Source organism: Montipora capricornis, chromosome 2, assembly GCF_036669925.1.
Source record: "Montipora capricornis isolate CH-2021 chromosome 2, ASM3666992v2, whole genome shotgun sequence".
In the NCBI taxonomy this organism is placed as follows: Eukaryota; Metazoa; Cnidaria; class Anthozoa; order Scleractinia; family Acroporidae; genus Montipora; species Montipora capricornis.
In genome coordinates this window covers 13,863,890-13,886,704 of record NC_090884.1, presented here as the reverse complement: position 1 = coordinate 13,886,704, position 22,815 = coordinate 13,863,890, and the positions used below count along the sequence as shown (strand labels likewise).

Here is a 22,815-nt window from a genome sequence, read left to right as displayed (position 1 = left end):
AAAGAGTCTAGTTGGTTTCACTGTCAACACATGGGAATGGAAAATGATCTCTCTTGACACAAATACACTGGGTCTGTTCCCGATCTTCCAGGGGCCTCACTCTATACTAGGCGCAATAAGTGTCACAACTTTCTCGATAAAAAAATTAAATAAATTCGATGAGTTTCGAAAGAGAAAATGCTGTGCAAAGTGCTTTTGGATTACGACCTCCTTCTGCCTTGCAGGCAACGGATCATTGGTATACACACTTGCGCTCGAGACTGCGAAGACCGATTCTGGAGCTGCAAGGCCTGTAGCAGTGTGAACACTGCATAAATTAGCGCGTTCGACGCGTGGAAGCCTTCTTCCTCTGTCTCCTCTCCACCCAGATCCTCGTTCTCTCAACCTCTGCCGGTTTGCAGCCCGTCTTTACAGCTACCCTCGACTTAATACGGTCGCCGACACTGGTTTGGCTGCCTTCGTGTCTCATGTGCAGATGTAGCGAAGAAACGGCCGCCCTGTCGATCGTTTGCCTTGAGCCAACTGTCCATAGAGTAGGTCTTTTGGAAGGCGATCGGGGCCCATGGCCTAGCCAACGGCGTAGTCTACGCTCTGAGAGGAGGTACTGAATACTTGGCAGCGCAGTTTCAAGTACTTCCTGGTTGGTGATTTTATCCTTCCAGGTGATCTCAAGAATTTTGCGGAGGAATCTGAAACGGAGTGTGTTCAATCTATTGTAGCTTCTTGTCTCGTGTATGTAGGCCATGTCTCTCTCCCATACAACAGGGTGCTGAGGACGCATACAGAGTATTCAAGTCACAATCCAGGGAGAGATTGGAGATGATTGTTGAGCCAAGGTACTTGAAGGCGTCTACATAGTTGAGTGCTTGGTTGCTGATCAGGATGGTCGGCTCTGCATGAGTCCCCAATGCCAGTCACTCACTCACTCCCTCACTCGGTCGCCCGAAGGCGGGCAACCACTAGTTCATTCCATATCCTCTTATTAGCCATCAGCGCAGCAATCTCACTTGCTTCGAATGCCCTAGTATCCCTCTCAAGAGTGTCAATATAGGTAGTTCTCGGTCTTCCTCTCCCGCGATGACCATGTGTGGGCTCCCAAAGGACTAATTTCTGGGTTCTTACACTGTAGCTCTGGATGGCGATAACAGTGTCCCGCTAGTTGTAGTCTACGGGAGACGATTTTGTTGCTGGTAGTTCTCTGTACACTGGCTGCTCCAGTGGATGTTTAAGGCTTTAAGCAGCATCCTAGTGTATGTTCCATCCAACGACTTTTCTTGTGCTTTTGACACAGCCTAGCTCTCGCACCCATAAAGTAAGATTGATTCGATGGTGGCTGTGAAGAATCTTATTTTCAAATCTTTGCTCATATTGGACTTCCACATTTTGGTCATACCATTCAAAGCTCTCCAAGCCTACGCTTTTCTTACTGCCATTGCCAGTACCTCAGTCGTTTTGATGCCAAAGTCCTGGAAGGCAGTTGCGAAGCGGTCTATGATTGCTTGTTGTCCGCTCTCTGTGTGACTGACAAAGGCGGCGTAACCGGCAAAGAGCATCTCCCTTAACAGCACTGTCTTCACTTTGGTCTAAACCGAACGGTTCTTACCGACCTAATACGGTTCTTACCAACCTAATACATGTAAATGTAAATGTAAATGTCTTAGCGCGGGGACGAGTCAAGTTCAGTAGCTTTCCGTCGTGGCGTGTACGGTGGAGGAGGCCTCCCTCACTGCAGAACTGGAAGGCCCGTTGGAGGAAGACAGAAAAGAAAATACCAAACCAGGTGGGTGCCCACACGCAGCCTTGCTTCTCTCCACTGTGAATTTTGAACGGGCGAAATCAAGAGTCCTCTTGACGTAACTAAAAACATACATACACACAAACGAGATGCTTTATCAACTTTATTTATCGTCGAATTTAGGAGTACCTTACTAAGCGAATGTCTCCATCGTTGAGTTTATTGCTTTTCATGGTAATTTTAGCCTTTCTTCCACCTTCACTGTGTTCCGGATTCCGGATTCCGTTTCCGGATTCTGGATTTTAGGCAACCCTTAGAAAAGTAAGTTTTGCCGCGGAAAAGTATGTTTTGCCCTCAGAAAGTAAGTTTTGCTGTGGAAAAGTAAGTTTTGCCGTTGAAAAGTATGTTTTGCCCTGAGAAAATAAGTTTTGCCGTGGAAAGTAAGTTTTGCCGTGAGAAAGTATGTTTTGCCGTGAAAGAGTAAGTTTTGCCGTGGAAAAGTAAGTTTTGATCCCAGGGCGCTTTCCACTGGACCGAACATCTTATCATTTGATCTCGTTTCGAACGTTCCGGAAGTTTTGGTTGAATGGAAAGCGCCCATTAAGTACCGCAATATGACGTAACAAGTGAAAGACGCCAATTCCATGACGTAAATAACACTGTATAGTCATTTCTTGAGATTCCTTTCGTACATCATTAACTGGGCTTTTCTTCATCTTTGCTATACCAGACGAACAAGCTAAGAAGTCCTCTCTCTTGAGGTTTCCGGAACCAGCTAGGCGCGTTTCCTGTGAAGAAATGATGTAAGCACCGAGTCTATCCAGTTCTCTGCTGATGACAGTTGTCTTTAATTTCGAGGTCCATCAATGTCGCGTGTGTCCTTGGTCAGTCCGATCATCGTCCCTCGAACATTTAAACTCACAATTGTGAGAGCTGGCCTTTTTCTAACTGTGAGTCGCAGTTCACCTATCAGTCCATTTCCAGGATCACGCCAACGAGACAAGTGGATCCTGGTGGGATAGCACCTTACTCGCATAGAGGATACCCAGTCTAAGCAGGCGGAAGCTGTCCATTTGGGATAATCAGCCCCTTCTACTGTCGGAAGTTACCGCTGGTGTCTTACTCTAGGCCAATCGAGTCATGACTTTGAACCGGTAACTGCCATTCTCCGGTTTGTTTCCGTGCCAACAACAACAATTTTATTCGTACCTTAATTAGACAGAAGTAATACAGGATGTTATAAATATAACAGAGAAAGTCGGTAACAGGGCACACGAAATAACTATATGAAGCTAAACTAGTCGGGTGTCCACATTTACTGATCAGGAGGAAATACATGCATGGATACAAATATAGTATAATTAGTATGATAAATACAATTACAAAACAAACTCTTAATAAAATGTTGATAACGAATAAGAAATAATTTCATAAACATTTTAAAGTACAACTCTGTGATAATTAACATAAATAAACATATATAAAACGACTACTTTAGGAATATACCAAAAGCACTTAGTTTGAATTAAAAAATATAATCAGTTAATTATTTATATCAGTAAAGACTAATAAAGGCAGGGCCGTGCGTTATCCAGGCCTGCCCCTCAGTAGAGGTGCGTCTCTACGCGCTGACCTGGGTTGTAATTATGGAGAGACTGTCCAAAAAATCCCCCTTTCAGTCTTGCAGATAGTCTCCAAAGGAAAGGCATAGCCAATATGCTCTGGACCAGGTTGACTGCAAGAATTGAGGTGACTGGATCACCACAAAAACGCGCTAGGCTGTCTTACGGGAGTCCTGGCCGAATTTTCTGTGACTGAAGGACGTTCCAGGTCCCTTAGCCTTTGGCTACCACCAGCCACCCATAAGGCAGTGGGGCTATTTCCCCATAGCATAGCACAGTATAGTATATATTAAATTAAGCTTCATTGAATTATTCTCTCCTGCCCAGACTCCTCAGAGGCACAATCATTGATGCCATCCCCAACAGGTAAACTACAAGTAATGCTATCTGCATATTTAGAAATCAAAGTACTTTGTGAGGTGGGAGTACTAATATCATTAACAACGATGCTAGAAAGAGGCGATTGAAGAACAGTGCCCTGAGGAACGCCTCTATTGACGAGTATGGATGTAGTCCTGTTCAGTCCTGGAACAGGACTAGTATGGATGGAGCCATCACTTTATCTACACATACCTTTGCTGACGATTTTTTTTAATAACCTGATTAACAGTATATGGTTGACACCTGGTCATTTCTTTAGCTTAATTTTAGTTATATTTTACTGGAGATTGTAAGTCTTCTTTTCTTCCTTTTCTTTTCCAAAATAATACTCACTCTAATCATTGTTACTCATTAACTTCTGAAAAACGTAAAATTTCAGCATCTGAGATTGTATTAAGAGGACATTTGTATCATCATGAATAATCTATTGCCAAAAGAGAGGTTTGATGACAATTCGGGCGCCTAAAATATCTATTTAGAGAATGAGAATTTCTCTTACCCGGTATCATAACTTCTGATGATGGATCGTTATCACGTTATCAGCTGAACAAGCTGAGCATTTAACTGGAATAAATCAGTGCTAAATCAGTAAGCTGACAGTCGAGGAGTTAAAGCGCAAAGCCAATGGAATCAACTCCAAACGATTGATCGAAATTTCCCTGCAAGCTGACCCTCTCATTGCAGTGGGGGTGGGTGGGGTGGGGGGGGGGAGGCAGAGAGGAAAGGGACTTAAAGATCTACGGCGGCGACGTCGACGAAGACATCACCTCAAAATAGAACTTTGCAACATCATAAATCTTTCGCGATTATTCCATGTCTTTTACGACGTACAATATGGACGAAGTATCTAAAATATAAAACGGTGCGAGTGGTTTCAGATTAAAAACAGATTATAACAGATTCACATTTGTAAGCTAGCGTTGCCATCACAACCTCAAATTTCGTAATTTTTTCGTCGTTTTTGTCAAGAGTGCCTCAGAGATATGTGCCAAAATGCGTGCCGCACGTGTAGTACGATCTTTTTTCCTCCTTTAACCAATGATATTGTTGTTTTGAGTCTCTAATGAGAGCCGCCTGTGGGCATCCCTTAGGATTTCAAATGTCACGGTGAGCGAGATGTCAAAAATTAGCCAATCAGCGCGCACCTTAAGTAAATAAACAGTACAGCACGTTACTTTGTAGAAAACATGCCCAAAACAAATTGGAAGTTTTAATATGAAAGACTTTTCTTACTATCATCATTATGTGAATGATATGTAGCAAAAGTAGGATTTTTTCGTCTCTTGCAATATTATACCAGTACTTTTCAATACATTAGGGAACTACATTTGACAAGGCTAAAAATTGACATGGCACCTACAAGAAATGGGCGCCAAAAACAAATGAACATATTCAAACTCATACGAGAAATGTTTTAATGATGATAGTGATACACGTACGTGCTTTTGATCATCGCAGTTATTATTATGTACAATTATTGTGGTTATGGTTAGGATCAGAATTATTATTATTATTATTATTATTATTATTATTGTTAGTATTAGTATTAGTATTAGTATTAGTATTAGTATTAGTATTATTATTATTATTATTATTATTATTACTATTATCAGTATTAGTATTGTTATTATTATAGAAGTAGTAGTGTAGTAGTGTTTTCTTCGTGGAATTTTTGTAATGTCAATTTCTTGCAAACAAATTAAAGCTCCGTTGGGTTCATTTTCCCAAATGTCAAGGAGCGAATAAATACTCTTACAATACAGCTACATCAGTTGGTACAATTAATATGAATACCAAGAAGGTATAGTAAGATTCATTGACCACCTGGAAATCAGATTTTACAAGCAAACAATATGTACATTTAAGAATCTCGTTTATCCTCAATTTTTGAGCGCGAATGAGTTCAAATGTGGAAAATGCTATGCTGCATTCTTTGAAGGGCTACGTACGCATTCATAATAAAGAAATGCGACTGAAATTATTTCAGTCATGCTGATTGATACTTCATTACAATAATTATGACCACAAAACAACAGCTAATACAAGGGTGCTTTCCATTAATTAAGCCAAAATTTCCGAAAATTTCGGGCTGAAGTCAAATGGAACGGTCCGTTTCGGTTCGGTCCGACCGGAATATTTGAGACCACCTCTGGAGGTGGTCCTCTTTGACCGGTCGGTCCGGTGCAACCGAAACGTGCCTTTCCCTTTACAAAAATTCTCGTTTCCAGCCCCATTTCACTGTGATGTAACCGAAATTTTGGTCGAAACGTAAATGGAACGCTTCGGTCCGGTTGGAAACTGACTTTTGATGAAAAATGTCGTTCCATTTTTCCTTGGCTGGTTCCACTGGTCTCGGACCTGATGGTCAGGCATACTGGAAAGCACCCTAAGTAAACAGCCCTAAAGTTTTTTTTTTTTCAATGTAAGGCAGCAGTTGGTGTTTTACCTTAAGATGGTTTAACTTGCGAAAGGCACCCGCTTTTCTATTTACAAAGCGTAACAAGGAGTTAAATTATGAAACACCATTAAATATATCTTAACAGTTATCAGAAAGGGATTTGGACCTCACATAAGTAAATTTCTACCACTTATGCTCAGAAAAGTACGTATTTTGATGCACGCGTGTCCCACGTGTCCCTTTTAAGTCTAAGGCTGCTTTCCGTTTGACAGAAATGACCGGCCAGAGCGGGAACTCTACAAATTAACACACTTCGAAGATGATATATACTGCTCCACAAGAATGCGAGCGATTATCATGCAAATTCAAATTGTAGCATTTTCATTTCAAACGGACGAGTCTGGCCGCCAGTCGTGACAAAAAGAAAGCGCTCAAAGCTTCGGCCGGAAGTTAACTGTCTGTATTCCCAGCAAGGGGCACTTCCTGACGCATATCAAAATCCCCGTACATCCAATCGGCAACTTTCACGATAACGTCATTTGACTACAACTACCAGAATTCAGTTTGCTTTTCCTTTCTTATTTAAATTTTGTATTCCAGCAGAGTAAAAATAACAATAGCTCTAATTAGCACGAGACAAGCGAAACCTGAAGGATCCTGGTACTTGTAGTCAAATGGCGTCTTCATGCAAATGTCCCCATCACGTGCATTTTTACGCGACCGAACCTGAAATGTTGCCGGTAAAATCCGTTCTCAGGTTAAATCCGTTTTTACCTTTTGGTTAATTAAAATTGGTGATCCTCATTTTACCTAGGTTGAATACGCACTCAGATGAATCCAAGAAACTTTTTTTGGGTTCTAAATTAAGCCCAGAGAAAAATTAGGGTCAGATTAGGATTAGTTTCGGTCATTATACATGGCTATAAAATGACTTGTTATACAAAAGTAAATAATCAAAAGAACTGTGTTCGGTTGAGAATGTTCGTCGTTGTTGTGTATTGCACGTCGAAGACCGACAGGACAATAGACCTCAGTAGAAAGTTCGAGTACCGGTAAGTGCATAGTACAGTCTTTGTTTCCTTACAATGTTGTAATGTGACTGGATGGATAAGTGTTGAGATGCGTAGGTGTTTTCAGTCCTTTTTTTTTCTGTGGGGGGTGGCGGGGGGGGGGGGGGGGGGAGGGGGTTGATAGCTGCTTTAAACTACTAGTGTACATTCGTCCTACAACAGGTAAACTGGGGCTCACCAATTTAACCTAGGTAAAAACGGATTTCACCTGAGACCGGATTTGACCGACATCAGAAAAAGTGGTCTTCTTCGCCTCCGTAAATTTGTTGTGTAGTCTTCATAACTGCAAAAATCACTCTTAAAAAAAAATCAGTAAAAGGATGGGTCCTCCCAAACATAGTTCTCTAAACAGAAAGGAAGTTTTTCCACGAGTACTCTTTAGACTTTTCTTCATCAAAGTCGCAACTGAAGTGACGTCGGAGATGGCGCCTGACAGCTTTTCCTCTAGATTTTTTGTTTTCCATTGACTTTTGGCAAACTCGTTGGATGACGTGGGCTTTTATGGTTGATTTCTTGCGACGTTCGAAAAAACACCTACCACAGGCCCACCAGAAATCCTCATCAGCAGACTTATTACCATTTGCTTTTCGACGAGGGTCGGTCAGTTTTGCCACCAGCTTTAACAAACCCGGGATCTCAGGTTGCTCAATAGCGAGATGAATCCTTTGCTCACCGCTGTAATAGGCTGTCACCTGCGATGGAATTCATCAATTTACTGAACCTGTTTAACTTAGGCGTGGGTTTCTTGACATTTTCCTGACATTTCCAGACTATTTCTTATACGGTGATTTCCTTTGTTTCTAAAAATGAGTAGGTGTACGTTTAATAATTATGCTGGTATCCCACTACGCCCCCTGCATAATATTCGATTCCTCTGCATTGAAATTCATCTATTAACTTCCACCAGAAACCCATAAGGGTTGAAACGTGTAACGGCCCCTTGTGTTCTGGGAAACAAGCTTCTAAATATTCAATTTGCTAAGTACCATATTTGGAACAACAAGAGCGAGGGGTTTCCAAATACGGTATTTAGCACTGAAACATTCAACCAATCAGTTTGCACTGAATATTCTGAAGCTGTGAACAAGCGTTACACGTTTCAACCCTTATGGGTTTCTGCTTCCACGGATTATTTTGGTAAGATATTTAAGATATTTCCTTTCCTTAATATTTCTTTGCCAAATTCATAGTAGACTAAACTCTATAATACAAATTTCAAACTGCAAATAATCATTTCGTTGATGTCTTGAACGAATTGGTGTGTGTCGCTCAATGTGGTGAAGTAAACACTTCAAAATTTCAAAGCCCTACGTTCCTCACTTCCTGCAGCAAAATATTGGACCCCAAAAAAATCTCACTTCCTTCAAAACCCTCGAATAATGCTATCAATTTTTTAAATTTTGCCAAGGGCTTTTCATCCATGCAAAAAGCATGTTGTTTTGACCGATTCTCCTTTGTCGCCGTATTTGCCATTTTCGCCGAAGTCGCCATTTCTAAGGAGCCTCTCTCACTTTCTCATTAGGCTTTCCGTCTAAGTCGCCGACAATTTTGGCAAATTCCTTACATTCACCACTTTCGTCAAATTTGCCGCTTTTTAAAGGGGCTCCTCTTGCCTTTCCATCTATATTTACTACCAAATTTGCCATTTTCGTGGTAGGTTATACGCATTTCTGGACGTATCGCAAAAAGGTACTTCATAAATTTGAATCTCTCGCGCTTGCTTTCATTTGGCAAGTACAATGTCGCATCTAGGTCGATTCCAGCTTCCTTTGATCTAATTTCCGCTTTTCTTCGCTTCTTAGGGACCATTGAAAAACCCCTGTGTGTTTGAAGCTTCCGTGGACGCATGCTTATATACATCTGTTAGCTATTGTTTTCATCTTCTGAAGAGTGACTGGTATGGAGGAACGTAGATGTTTGTTTGCTGCAGCATCATGATGTTTGTTTTCGTCATCTTATTTGACCATGTGGCGCTGTATACAGCAAAATAAACGGACTAGGATGGAAGAAAATGCATAAAGATGTGCGTGACGAAGCAATTGAAATCAATCAATTCAAGCTTCGAACTCATTTATCAAATTTGGGTTTATTATGCCTCACAAAGAGGAACGTTGCAACACAGACAACTGAGAACATCGAAAGTCTTACTTTCGATTTAACTCATATCCAGTGGATAGCTCTATCCACCCTTCGAACAACTGGGGCCAGAATTGCAATGATATGACCAGATACTCATACGCAACTGAGTAAGTGTAGCCTCCCCCAAAAGTCAAAAATGCTATGTCTTGAACTTGAAAGTCGAATGTGAAATGCCGAATTTTCCACTTCGATGTCAAACATTATGCAAAACCTTGATGTCAAACTTCAAAGTTGGATATAAAACTTCAATATCAAGATAAATTTGAAACTTGGATGTCAATTTTGGCGGAGATATAGCGCCATAGTATTTACACCCAGCTGCTTTGTTTCGCTTGCAGATAACGGTGGAAATACACCAGGTGTGATTTTCTCCGCCTTTTGAAACACCTCCATTAGATTACTTGAATTTTGTCGCTTGAGAATGGAAGTCAAGATTGTAGTCTATTCCGCCATTTTAAGATTAGAAAATATACGGGAAATCGCATAATTACCTCCAATAATGTTTGTTGGGAGCCTGGTGACGATCATAACGAAAAGAGCACCGAAGATAATGATTTTACCACCGAGTATAATGTTGGTGTTCACCAGTTGTGGGAACCACCGAATTGTATGATTTAATCACCGAGTATAATGAAATATACACGGAATATAATGAAAGAAACACCGAATATAACCCTTTTAAGGAAACTATTTTATAGAGCAAGTCGAGAATTCATTGGCTTCCTATTTTGATGCAGCAATCTTAAAGCACTTACAAAGCAGTCTACTGCTAAAAATACTAAAAAATATGAAATTGATCTTGCATGGCATTCTTACTGCGTGTTTATCCAAAACGGTATGTTCCTGAAAGACAATTTTGTCATCTGTTGGGGAAGCACATCTTGAACTGGTATCATTGGCACACAATTGCTGAAATTGGGACTGATCTTTCCAAATCACAGTGAAATCTGTCAAATCGTGGCTCAACGAACAAGCCTCCTCTGTCAATTCTGGGGAAATAAAAATAATTCATTGGCTTCCTTGTTGTCTCTCAACCAGTATAGTCAGGGGAGTTTGTCTCCACTAAGTCTTTGAGTCATGTCAAGTCAACCCTTTCCCGAAAACAAAATATATTTAGGAATAGGTTTTTTTCCCGCAATAAGTATCATATTTCCCTTGAGGCTCAGATAGCTTCATTTTGATTGGCTTTTACAACTGCGGCCTTGCTGAATCTCCCAAGGGGAGGGGGGGGGGGGTTCTATAAATAAATCTACTCGGGATAGTAGAGTATAGTATAGTACGGTACGGTACGGTACGGTATGGTATCATATGGTATGCTATCGTATCGTATGGTATAGCACGGTATGGTATAGTGATAGCTGCTTTGAATGCCCTTACAAAACGTTTAATTGGAATGTTATTTACCGAAGAATTTTCCTCTCTTTATCTGAAATCAACGCTTTAAGCTAGAAAGTATTTAAAGCAATAGAGCTGTCTTGATAGCATTTCACATAAAATAATACAAGAAATATTATCATTCCCATCAATTTTGTGCAGAGTGAATAAAGTCATTTTTGGTTTCATTTCGGATTTGCGGAATTATGTGCATTTGAATCGTCCGGGTTCGTATGTATTTCTTACCAAGTCAGTTAAAAAAAACAGATAAAACAAAAGACCTTTCTTAACTCCACAAGTAGGACGAATCTTTGGTATTCTATTCTTGCAAGTGTCCGTCAAGAGGATGTTGGGTGAATTCTTGGGCTTGCAACGCAGTTGTTGCACTTCACAGGTACTGGAAATATCAGTGAAGTCTAAACAAAAAAATAATATTCTCATTATTAAGTATTATCAGCTAGCACCCTTTTTTTGAAAACTGGGAAGAGGGACTATTTTCCAGTAGTTTTTTTGGTATAGTGTTACATTATAAGACGCGAGAGTGACTTCGATGAGGCACGTGATGTGACAGGCCAGGCAAAATGGCCGCCGTATTGGTAAGAAGGTCTATTGCTCTGCCAAGGATGAGTGTTCAGTGGAATGTTTTTAAAATAATTTTTAATACTGTAACAACATACTACAACACTTACATAAAAATATTACAATATTGCGTCGCAGCGATCGACGATGGGGGGTAACTAATGGGGAAGATCAGATTAGTTAACAAAATTACATTGCAATAACCAAAAAAGCGGGCACAAGAAAAGGAGATAAACATTCAGATAGTCACAGCAACTGAATTATTTTATGCAACTTCTTATCGAATGCTTTCTGCCTTCCCGTTTTGACTGAAATTTGTTTTGCTAATTGTAAATTGCTTTTAATCTGAAAAAGGTATTTTAATATCGAAGGTTTAGTATTGTTATACTTACAGCTCAAAAATGTAACATCTAGCTATAAGTAGACAGTTGTTAACTAAAATTTTCCCTTTTTCCTCATCAAGACCTAAACACACAGTTTTCCTTAGAACGTGAGAGGTTTGGATCAGGTTAACTGAAATGAGGAAATTGTGTATGTTTTTTCCAAAAAACACTTTTAACAGGACAATCCCAGAACAAGTGAATTAGGGTTTCGTGAGCATTTTGACAGAAGCAACAGAAATCTGTGTCAGAAAACTTAATTTTAAAAAAAAGAAATTTGTGACAATGGGCCCTTTGCATGAAACTGTCATATGGTATAAAATCTTTCCTGCTGGATGGCAAGCTACGCCCTGAAGATATTGAGGGGGGCTCCAAAAATTTTTAGACACCTAAAGGGGAGGCTCTGAAAAAATTGTTGGGCTAGGAGGGGGGGGCTCCGAAAATTTGTATACTTCAAAACCAACACATCACATCATCATCAGATCAACACAGCAATTTAATGACCTGTGCAACTCAGCTATATCACGTGGTTTACAGATATAACAAATGTAGTCTCAGTAATTATTACACTCTTGTTCATCCCAAAAATGCTTTATAAAATTTCAAAAATTAGAAATGCTCAAACCAGTTTATAATAAAACCACATTGATTCAACAAGATTTCAAAATCTGCTAACGGGAACTATAAAAACGATGACTCTGTAACAAGAAATGTGACTGTTTGTTTCTCACTGGATGACAGATCGAAACATTACAAACTTACTACTTCGCAGCTTAAATCTATCAATTAAGTATTGGTAGTTCTCAGTTCTGTGACCCCTTGATGGCAGACTGCCTAGTCTGTTTCATCGCCAGCCTAACCCTAACCTCAACAAGGATCTCGTCACAACTGAATCTCAAGTCTGTCATAGTATAAACCATTGAAGACAATAAAGGTAAATATATTTAACACAGTCTAGCGATTTTTTTCAGGGGAGCAAAGTAATTGAAGGAGAAGGGGGAGGGGGGGCTCTGAATTTTTTTCGGGGGGGAGGGGCTCCTAAAAAATTGAGCCGCTAGCGAGGGGGACTGCTAAAATTTCAAGCTTCGAGTTTCAATATCTGTCTCCTTCCCCCCCCCCCCCCCCCCCTTGTCTTATTAAATCAACTTTCCCTTACATTCAACGTTACCTATTGATTTCCCTTTTTATTGGACTGTCCTTACGAATGGCACACATAAAATAAATATATACGGTGAAAGCGGGCAGCCCTGCCTAACACCCCGACCCAATTCCAACAAAGGACTCGACCAACCGTTATTCACAACACAGCTCTGGATATCGCAATAAAAGACATTAATCCACTTTGATCATTCTCTATTAGGCCTGGTAACACGGTCTTATGACTTGACGCGATTACCTTTGATGCTATTTTAAAATCACAATTTAGTAATGCTAAGGGTCTCCAGTGTTTTAGTTCGTCGAGTGCCTTGTCCTTCTTAGGAATAAGAGAGATAATACCCCTCCTTTGAATTATAATTAACTTTTCTTTTTGGTAGCTCCAGTTAAGAGAGCTAACAAGGTGTGGCGATATGTCGTTCCAAAATACCTTATAAAATTCAGCAGGAAGGCCGTCCGTTCCTGGTGATTTGCTAGATTCCATTAATTTAACCGCTTCGAAACATTCTTTTGCCGTGAGAAGTCCTTTACATTTTTTTTTAATTTTCATCATTAAGTTTTGAGAGTTCCTAATCAAGAAACAAATCCTCCAGTTCCCCATTTACGGTTGTAGAGTTCCTTGAAGTATAAAGAGAGCCGTAAAAAGAATTACTTTCTTCTATGATATCTGAATCATTCGTTAGATAAGAACCGTTGTTTCTCTTCATCTGCAAAATCGTTTTTCTTTTACATTGTCTATTTTCTCGCCTTCATTGTACCATCTGGCCTTGGATCTAAAAATAGCACCTTTTGTTTTGTATTCAATTACACTTTCCAATTCTTTTTTTTTTTTTTCATCTTTAGTTGCTCCGCAAGAGCGACTTGTTACCTGAATCACTCTCCAACTGCCTTTTTAATGAGGTTATTTCACTTTCAATGGTGTCTTCTATCTTTCTTACCCCCTTCATTTTAGTCTTAAGAATATTTTATCGAAGTAGCTCTAATTTCAAGTTTAATCATATCCCATAATAACACTTCATCTACCTCTACATCATTTTCATATTGTGTGAACGTTTGAGCAATTGTCGCCTTAATGGCACTTAGATACTCAATTTCATTCAAAAGCACCGAATTTAATTTCCAAAAACCTGGTCCTCTTTTATTCTCGTGACAGTTCACTTCGATTTTACAAAGAGAGTGATCTGTTTTATAGCCTGAAATACTATCAGCTTTAGAAACCCTGCCCTGAATGCTTGCGATGTAAACGACAATGTACTCCAACAGGTACCCCAAGCTAACAATGTAATTTGAGCATCGCGATCCGGCAGGTACAAAACGCAGGTCAAAGGTCACAGGTCATTGTTTTACCTATACAGAGAGTATCCTTAACATTCATAAAAGCTAACCTGAGGCCTAAAATCTTTTCTTTAGGCCAAATTAGGCCTCAGGTTAGCTTTTATGAATGTTTAGGATACTTTCTGTATAGGTAAAACAATGACCTGTGACCTGTGACCTGCGTTTTGTACCTGCCGCATCACGATCAGTTAAAATTATAAGCGTTTGCATGGGAATTTAAAAACGTGTTTAGGAGTGGAAATGAAGAACATGAATCGAACAAAAATGCCTTACTTTGTCTTCTCGATTCCTTATCAGTGTTTTTGTGGCGTACTTCGGCCATTTCAGCGCTATTCCAGTGGGTTGTAGGTTCGCTTTTTTCTCTATATATATCTTCAAGGTTGGAAACTCCGATGAAGCAGAGCTCAGCAGTGCGAAACACAAGCCGCTGTAAATTCTTTCAAAAAACTCAAATCGACCCAAATTTCTACTGAGACCAAGGATGATAGTGCTGCTACATATTTCAATCCTTATATCGGACAAACTTTCACGGAAAGGAATTGAAAATCACCGAAGTGGGCAGTTTGCCCTCAGCAACATGCTTGGTTCGGAACTCCGTCAGTGGACGAAACCGTTGAAAAACACCTTACCGACCGGGCCCAAGGTCCAAATTTGTTACACACAGGGTGGACGACGAGGCTTTAGTCTCAGTGACAGGTACAACGTGAGGCCTTCTCAGGAAAGTACTGAGCTGTAAGGCAGATACGGACGAAGCTCAGGGAAATGCTGATACGTTATAAAGATGTTTCGCAAACAAAACATAAACATTCAGTTTTTCAGTGTACCTGTCACTGACATCGTTGCCTACCCGGTGTGTAACAAATTTGAACGTTGGGCCCGGTCGGTAAGGTGTTTTCCAACGGTCGTGCACGGAACTTCGTGGAAAAGTATCGCCGACAGTCCTCGCTGGAAGGGAGCTATTAGATTAGTGAGCCGAAATTCCCGCACCGCGGCTGTTTTTGTCCTATAGAAAAAGGCATTAGTTAGAGGAGGATTTTAACGTGCACTGGGATAAATCTGGAGGCGATCTGAGCGTTCGGAGTGAATTTACGGCTGATTTCCTTCGATGGATATGCGAGACCGCCGCCAGCAAGTAACCAGCCTTGAGGAATTATATATATGAGAGAGAACTAAAACTCCCTAGAATCGCGCTGAAACGGCCAGAAATACGAAGAAAATACCATAAATTAGACAAGGAGGCTAGGTGAGAAATTCTGGTGAATTTTTATGTCTATTTTAATGTCCTAAAGAACGATCGCTAAATTCCCGATACAAACCCTTATAAAATTTATGTAACGCAACAACGATACTCCGTGAGCTTGGGGTATCTATTGTACTTCGAACTTGTTCTGTCTCCACGAAAATCTTTTTTCCTGCGGATTCAAAACTCTCCATATGTCCATTAAATATAAATTGTCTTGAAAAGATTTCAGCACCTTTAAGGAGTTCGAATGCATAGATGGTGTTCCCCCCTTTTTGTCTTTTAAAATGTCCAGACCGAGATTGAAATATCCGCCAAAAATTATTTCATCACATCTGAAGGACAAAATTTCCCCTAAATACAGCTTCCAAAAAAGACGCATCGCGCAGAATGCCTGGACATCATGAATAATTCATCATCACTGAAGCGGCAAATTCGAATGCGATCGCGCAAAAATGACGAGCGACTGGCTTAGATGCATCTTTGTCATTCTTCTCAACATCGCGACGGTGTTCACGGAATCGGTCACCTAGTCGTCTACCTGTCTCGCCAATGTATGATTTATTTCATAATGTACAGGTTATGCAATGAATGACATTTCCGGAGGTACATGTGAAACGATCGGTGATCTTAACAGATCGCTTAGATCCCGATATTTTGCTAGTGTTAACAATGAAAAGACAAGTTTTGCATCGTGAGCGCGCGCATTTGAAAGTGCCGCGTTGCTCATTAGTTTTGAGCGCGCTTCTAAGTAAAAAGTTGCCTACGTTTTTGTGGCGTTTGAACGAAATAAGTGGAGGTTGCGAAAAGATTCTACCAGTCTCGGGATCATTTTGGAGTAATTTAAAATTATTAAGAATGATACTTTTGTCTGCGTGATTATGAGGATGGAAAGTGAGGGTGAATGGAATTCTGTCTTTCTCATCTTTTTGTGACGTTTGTAATGCTGACTGTCGATCAGATAAGAAAGACAGGAAAAGATGATGGCGTGCGCGACCAATAAATACGATAGTGATCGGGAGCTCTTTTTAGAGCTCTTCGAAAACCCGATCCATCCATTGTTAATTCACATCGTGCCGCCATACGTTAATGTTAAGAGTTGCCCTATTCACAAGTAGTATAAAGCAGGCCAAACGGCCTTTTAAAAATTTCGATCCTGTTATAATATTGAACGTTAATTCACTTGCTGCCGGTGCGCACTTAAGGGCCCACGGAAAGGACCGAGTGACAGCGTTACAACAAAACGCATCGGGAACCTTTTCGCAACCAAGATCCGTCAGCCTCTTATTCATTTCGATTCATTTATATTCATTTATTTAAAAGCGAAACGAAGCCTTTTAAATGTTATACGTACCCGCATTTCATTGACAGAAATGCAAAGCAGAAACGCGCTAAAACATACAATCACTTTACATTCACGCACGAGCAACGTAACAAACTTTAATGAAGCTCACTGCTGATTGCCACAGGCCTTTAATCACACGGCGGCCATCTTGAGTCGCGAGGGATTGAAAAGTTTTGTTTTTGTGCACTGAAACTCGTTTCCAAACATTGAGCAAAAAAGTTCTTTTTCTCGATTGTTTCGCCCTGTTAAACATTGATTCGAGTTGATTCATTTCTTTTGAAAAATATCAGTCTGTCGATTGCACGTAAGAAACTGTGCCGGAAAATAGCAGACTTTCTGGTTACGTTTGTTTTGAACAAGAGGCCGAGCGCTTTTTCCAGTAAATGTGCGAATCTTAAGTGCGAAATCCTAAAACAGGCATTTTGCGAGATCAGAAATGGTAAATGCAAATTTGAAATGTTTGTGAAAGTCGGCTTGTAATGCATTCTCAAAGTGTGATATCGAGAAACAATAGCGAAAACAATAACTTGAAATATATTCTATATACGAGGCTAAAAGTTAAAATATTAAAATATTCAAACCAAACGTTTTCGGCTGTTTGCCATCATCAGGATTAAAATGGGTGACCGTCCGCGCGTACATTTATATCTCATGTAATTCCCAAAGGGAAAAGTTTGGAGACATGAGAAATGACTTGTTTGTTCAAACTGGGGCGGAATTGTTGGATCATTAGCCCCTCGACGATCCTACGCTTGTGAAAAGTCTGTGCCGAGGAGAGAACACGCCAAGTGAAAGCATGTGATGGGTTTTCCCGCAGGTGTTTTGCAGGTTCAGAAGTGTGAGCAGGATTTGAATGCTCCGCAATTCGTACTGCTAGGTTTCGTACAGTCTCGCCAATGTAATCAACGCCACAAGAACAATCACCTTTGTAAACAACTTTGGATCTGTGAGTGTTTTTGTCTTTGTTGTTAAAGAGGGTTTTGATTTGCCTTGTTTGCCACAGGATTATAAAAATAAAATTGAAATTAGTGAACTGTTGAGTTTTTCAATAAACGTCTTACTGAGTTTTTCGTTTTTACTGCAAAAAGGGAGCTTAGTGAAAACTTTCTTTCGTTCTTCGAAGAGAAAATTCGGAATGATGTTGTCATCTTGGGGCGAGTGGTTTAGAAACTTGTCGATTGTATGCGAAATAAAACGTTTTGGATAACCTGCATTGATAACCTGCATTGATGAGAGAACTTTCTAAACCACTCGCCCCAAGATGACAACATCATTCCGAATTTTCTCTTCGAAGAACGAAAGAAAGTTTTCATTAAGCTCCCTTTTTGCAGTAAAAACGAAAAACTCAGTAAGACGTTTATTGAAAAACTCAACAAGTTCACTAATTTCAATTTTATTTTTATAATCCTGTGGCAAACAAGGCAAATCAAAACCCTCTTTAACAACAAAGACAAAAACACTCACAGATCCAAAGTTGTTTACAAAGGTGATTGTTCTTGTGGCGTTGATTACATTGGCGAGACTGTACGAAACCTAGCAGTACGAATTGCGGAGCATTCAAATCCTACTCACACTTCTGAACCTGCAAAACACCTGCGAGAAAACCCATCTCATGCTTTCACTTGGCGTGTTCTCTCCTCGGCACAGACTTTTCACAAGCGTAGGATCGTCGAGGGGCTAATGATCCAACAATTCCGCCCCAGTTTGAACAAACAAGTCATTTCTTATGTCTCCAAACTTTTCCCTTTGGGAATTACATGAGATATAAATGTACGCGCGGACGGTCACCCATTTTAACCCTGATGATGGCAAACAGCCGAAAACATTTGGTTTGAATATTTTAATTTTTTAACTTTTAGCCTTGTATATAGAATATATTTTACTAAGCGAACATTATGGACAATAACTTGAAACGTGCTTTGTTTCTTAGCTCCACCCTGACAAGTTAATGAGTAAAGCAGAATTCCCCAAGGAAGAAAGAGCGCGTAATATTTGACCAATGAGAACCATTTGAGTCATTCTTTGCCGCTAATTTTACTGACCTATAATTTTTCTTGCTCTGGAAGTAATGTCCGGAGAACAATACGCATTCTGCGCGATGCGGATCGTCCTTGTTTGGAGCATAATAATAATAATAATAATAATAATAATAATAATAATAATAATAATAATAACCAGTCCAGGATTGTTATCAATTTTGATAACCGTGTTACGTCACAACATGGCGGCCATTGCAGAAATCGGAGGATTTTGTATACACTTCACTTTATTCGTTTTTTGTTCGGAAGTAGTTGGGTTATCTACCCAAAAGTCTCTTCGATATGGACAACAAAGGAACATTCTTCGCCTTTGTCAAAGATCGCGGTGGCAGAACGGGTTGAACGGTTGAAAATGTTAACTGTAAAGTGGGACAGTGTATAAAATTTGATCCCAAAGTCAGGTACGTTTTCCACTTTGTCGTTAGATTAAAGGCACTTGTAGATTTTTCCAGCATTTGCAAAAAAAATGTCGATATCTTTAAGTCTTTTACTTGATTTTTCACGTGTTTTTGCTGTTGTGCACGATCTATTAAAAATGTGCAAGGGGGTATTTTGATTTGCGATGTGCTGTTTAACTATTAATGGCGCCCATATTTGATTGATTTACTCCTACAACCTAGGCGTTGAGATGGCGGATGCTGATGCCTACAGGAAAAAAAAATGGCAAACTTGTGTAGATTTTGTGGCTCTACAGCGTCGAAAAAGACTGAAAGGCCTAAAAATAAATTCAAGGATGATTTTGAACGATATTTTGGTATCAATTCTGAAAAGTGCAGTGGAAGGCTTAACACTTTAGTGACACAAGAACAATGCCTGTCAAAAAAGTGATGGCCGTTGATCCCCTGCAAAGTGTAGCAAAACACAGCTTTAGTTCCATTATGTTTGGATCCAACCTGGTTATACATTCAATTGCACGGAGCAGAATGGTAGTGGATATTTATGGAAAACTTCATCCGGGTCGTCAGTATAACATTATGAAATCCTGGTTAAATGGTTCCCTGCCATGCCAGAAGGAGACATTCTGACTGCCATAGATAATGATCAGCTTCTGGTAAAGAAGTGGACTGGGTGCAAAGATAAGCATGCTGCATCTTGACATGTGTGTGTTATACAGAGGTTGGTACCAATGCATGATGCAGTTTTTCAAAGAGATGAGAAGCTTACACCAAGGTAATGCAAATGCCACAATTTATAATTTATGAATCCTACCACCTACATTTTGTGATTTTGAATATTTTTTGCAAGTCTCTTCTCTGTTTAAATTGTCCATTATGGGGACTATTTTAATCATTACCAAATCCCTAAATTGTTAGGACTGAAGAGTGACTGAAATGCATGAAGAAACCATTCTTTATCTATTAGCTGTGTTAATTAATAAACATAAATTTTTTTTTTCCTTTTTGTTTATCAACATTAACATTTTGTACAATTATGCAGTAGCTTAATTAAACCTGACAACTGTTTTTTAGAAAAAGCCTTGAGATTTAGTTAGCAGGATTTTTCCTTCAATGTGTAGTTCCATAAAATGTCTATTCCTCCCCCACAAAAGGTGCATTTTGACACCCCTTCACCAATCTGGAAATTCTAATGAGGTTTCTTTGAGTGTTTTGGTCTTTCTGCACCCTTCCTCTCCCTGGAATTTGAAATCCTTTGTGTGTGTGTGTATAGGGAGATTTTTTTTTTAGTACAGAGTCTATGGATTTTCAACTTTGCATGTAAATTGAACAAAATATATTTTGATGAAAGATTGTGGACCAGATTTTCTTCACATTGACAGCTTTTTAATGGGGACTGCTTTTCATAATTATAAAATTCCTTTTATAAGGAAGATATCTGTTTACAAACATTGACATCAAATTTCTTTTGATATTTAAAAAAGCCAACCACCGAACAAAAGAACCCTTTGTTTTGGCATCCAATAAGGCTCCAGTTGGCACATTAATATCCTCACTATATAGCAAGCTGGGCTAGAGTCAATTGCCTGAAAGTGGAGGGGTGGGCTGACTGTTTTCATAATCAACTAACACTTTTGAGTCAACATATGTACTTGCATACTCTAATTTTAATAGAGTGGTTTAATTTTAATTGAACATTTTTATTAATGTTGTTACTTGATCATACTTATTTTAAAATTCATTAACAGTAAATGGCCCAAAAGATTGGAAGAAGCAAAGACTGAAACAGCATCTCCTAGATGATTTCTCTGCCACATCTGATGATGTCATGCTATTGCATTAAGAGGCAAGTAAAGAAAGATTGTCATTGACAAAATATAATAAATATTATAAAACTTAAAATACTTTGTACATCTAAGAAACACTAACACAGTATCACAGGGCTGGTAACTAAGAGGGTACTTCATTTGGCTAAATCACCGAATACAGTGGATGTTTAATTGTTTAAATTTTTGTTTTGGTCATTTTATGATTTGGAGTTTTGGTGTATTAATTTCATCGAATGTGGTTTCTTGCATCTTCATTATTTCGTTTTCATTAAGAGGACTCTCATTTCTATTTTATTTACACTGTTTTTTTAAAATTTGGTTGAATGATGTGTTTCTGTCTAAAGTTTAGTACGTTCTAGAGAAATTAATACTAAAGCCCATTTGAAAGTATCATACATTTCTCTTACTTTAGAACAAAAAAATGATTCTTGAAATTTTGCTCGAAGTTGTGCAAAGACGTGCTGCAAACACGTTCGTACGGTAACATGTTTTTGGTATTTAAGCCGTACACACACATACAGAGAGTCATTTCAGCGGCTTTGGCAATATTAATGTCGTAACGTGTAAATAAAACGTAATTTTCCCCTTCGTTGGACCATCGCTTCCTGTGCATTCGGCACTCAATTTAAGAGCCGTTTCAAAAACGAAATTATTTACTTACTTTTCTTGTTTCATTTTTATTTTATACAGAATGCCCCACCTTCGCCTCCCAAGAAAAAGAAGCCGACTGATGACTGATGAAAATATCATCCCCAGTATCGAAGAATAAACAGTGCATTTTAGCTTAACTGTTGTCGTCTCCTTTACTGTGTTATTTCACTCGGAACAGTTGTTAGATTAGGTATTGAAAATAATGCCTCGAAATAACGTTTCCCAAACATTCCACATTCTATGCATTTTACTGTCATATAAGCATTAAAAATTCCTTCCTCTTTGCCCCGCGTTGCACCCTATCGTCCGCCATATACACGGTTAAATCCAAAAATATATCTTTACCAGGGACATGAAGGCAGGTTGAACCGCGTTTAGAGGTCTTAGTAACCGCGAAGGAAAAATTTCTAAACGTCAACAAGCTTTTACCAGGTTTGGCAAGGACTCGATTATTTATAAGTTTCGGCGTAAAAAAGTTCAGCATTCGATCAAGTATGCAAAGCGGCATTATTACTCTCACAAAGTTGAGGATCTAGCGCATTCAAACCCTGCTAAATGGTGGAAACAAATTAAACAACTAACAGGTCAAGCTTCTGATCAAGGTGAATGGTTTCATAGATTTATTGGCCCTGATCAACCGGACCAATTTCAGGATTGTTTGGCTCTAGCAAATGGGATTAATGACTTCTTTGTCAGTATTACGGAACAATTTACACCCTTGGTTCAATCTCCTGTTAGACATACTATTGTACCACCTAGCCTACTCGTGTCAGAATTCGAGGTCTTGAGGGATCTAAATAACTTGTCATCAAACAAAGCCCCAGGTCCTGACGGGATTTCTAATCAAATATTCAAAGTGTTCGCCCCTGAGTTAGCACCTGTTATTTGCGCAATTTATAATCAGTCATTACAGGATTCATTTGTTCCAGGATCATTAAAACAGTCGATCGTAACACCAGTACCCAAGATTTCCCCGCCACAAGAAATTGATAATGATCTCCGTCCAATCTCCCTTACTAATAGTATTGCAAAGATCCTGGAGGGATTTACGAACAGGAGGCTTCTACAACAGATAGGAGATAAGATTGATTCCAAACAATTTGCTAGGAAAGGACATTCAACAACTCATGCCCTTGTTTACCTCCTAC

The 22,815-nt window shown here is 39.4% G+C and overlaps 1 protein-coding gene and 1 long non-coding RNA gene across 2 annotated transcripts in view; one reads left to right on the top strand and one right to left on the bottom strand.

The window, feature by feature from the left end:
* Positions 1–7,454: 7,454 nt before the first annotated feature.
* The window catches only part of LOC138038903 (uncharacterized), a 24,925-nt gene continuing 9,564 nt past the window's right edge, over positions 7,455–22,815 (bottom strand). Inside the window, exons 4-6 of the mRNA XM_068884986.1 lie at positions 11,001–11,135; positions 10,162–10,334; positions 7,455–7,898 (exon numbers count right to left, since the gene is read on the bottom strand). Coding sequence (XP_068741087.1) covers positions 7,551–7,898; positions 10,162–10,334; positions 11,001–11,135 — 656 coding nt within the window. The 3' untranslated portion in view covers positions 7,455–7,550. The remainder of the gene's footprint in view (positions 7,899–10,161; positions 10,335–11,000; positions 11,136–22,815) is intronic.
* Positions 18,989–21,804, top strand: LOC138038905 (uncharacterized). The gene is made up of 4 exons (XR_011130324.1): positions 18,989–19,193; positions 19,413–19,962; positions 20,936–21,033; positions 21,707–21,804. It is a non-coding gene; the product is annotated as an uncharacterized lncRNA (long non-coding RNA).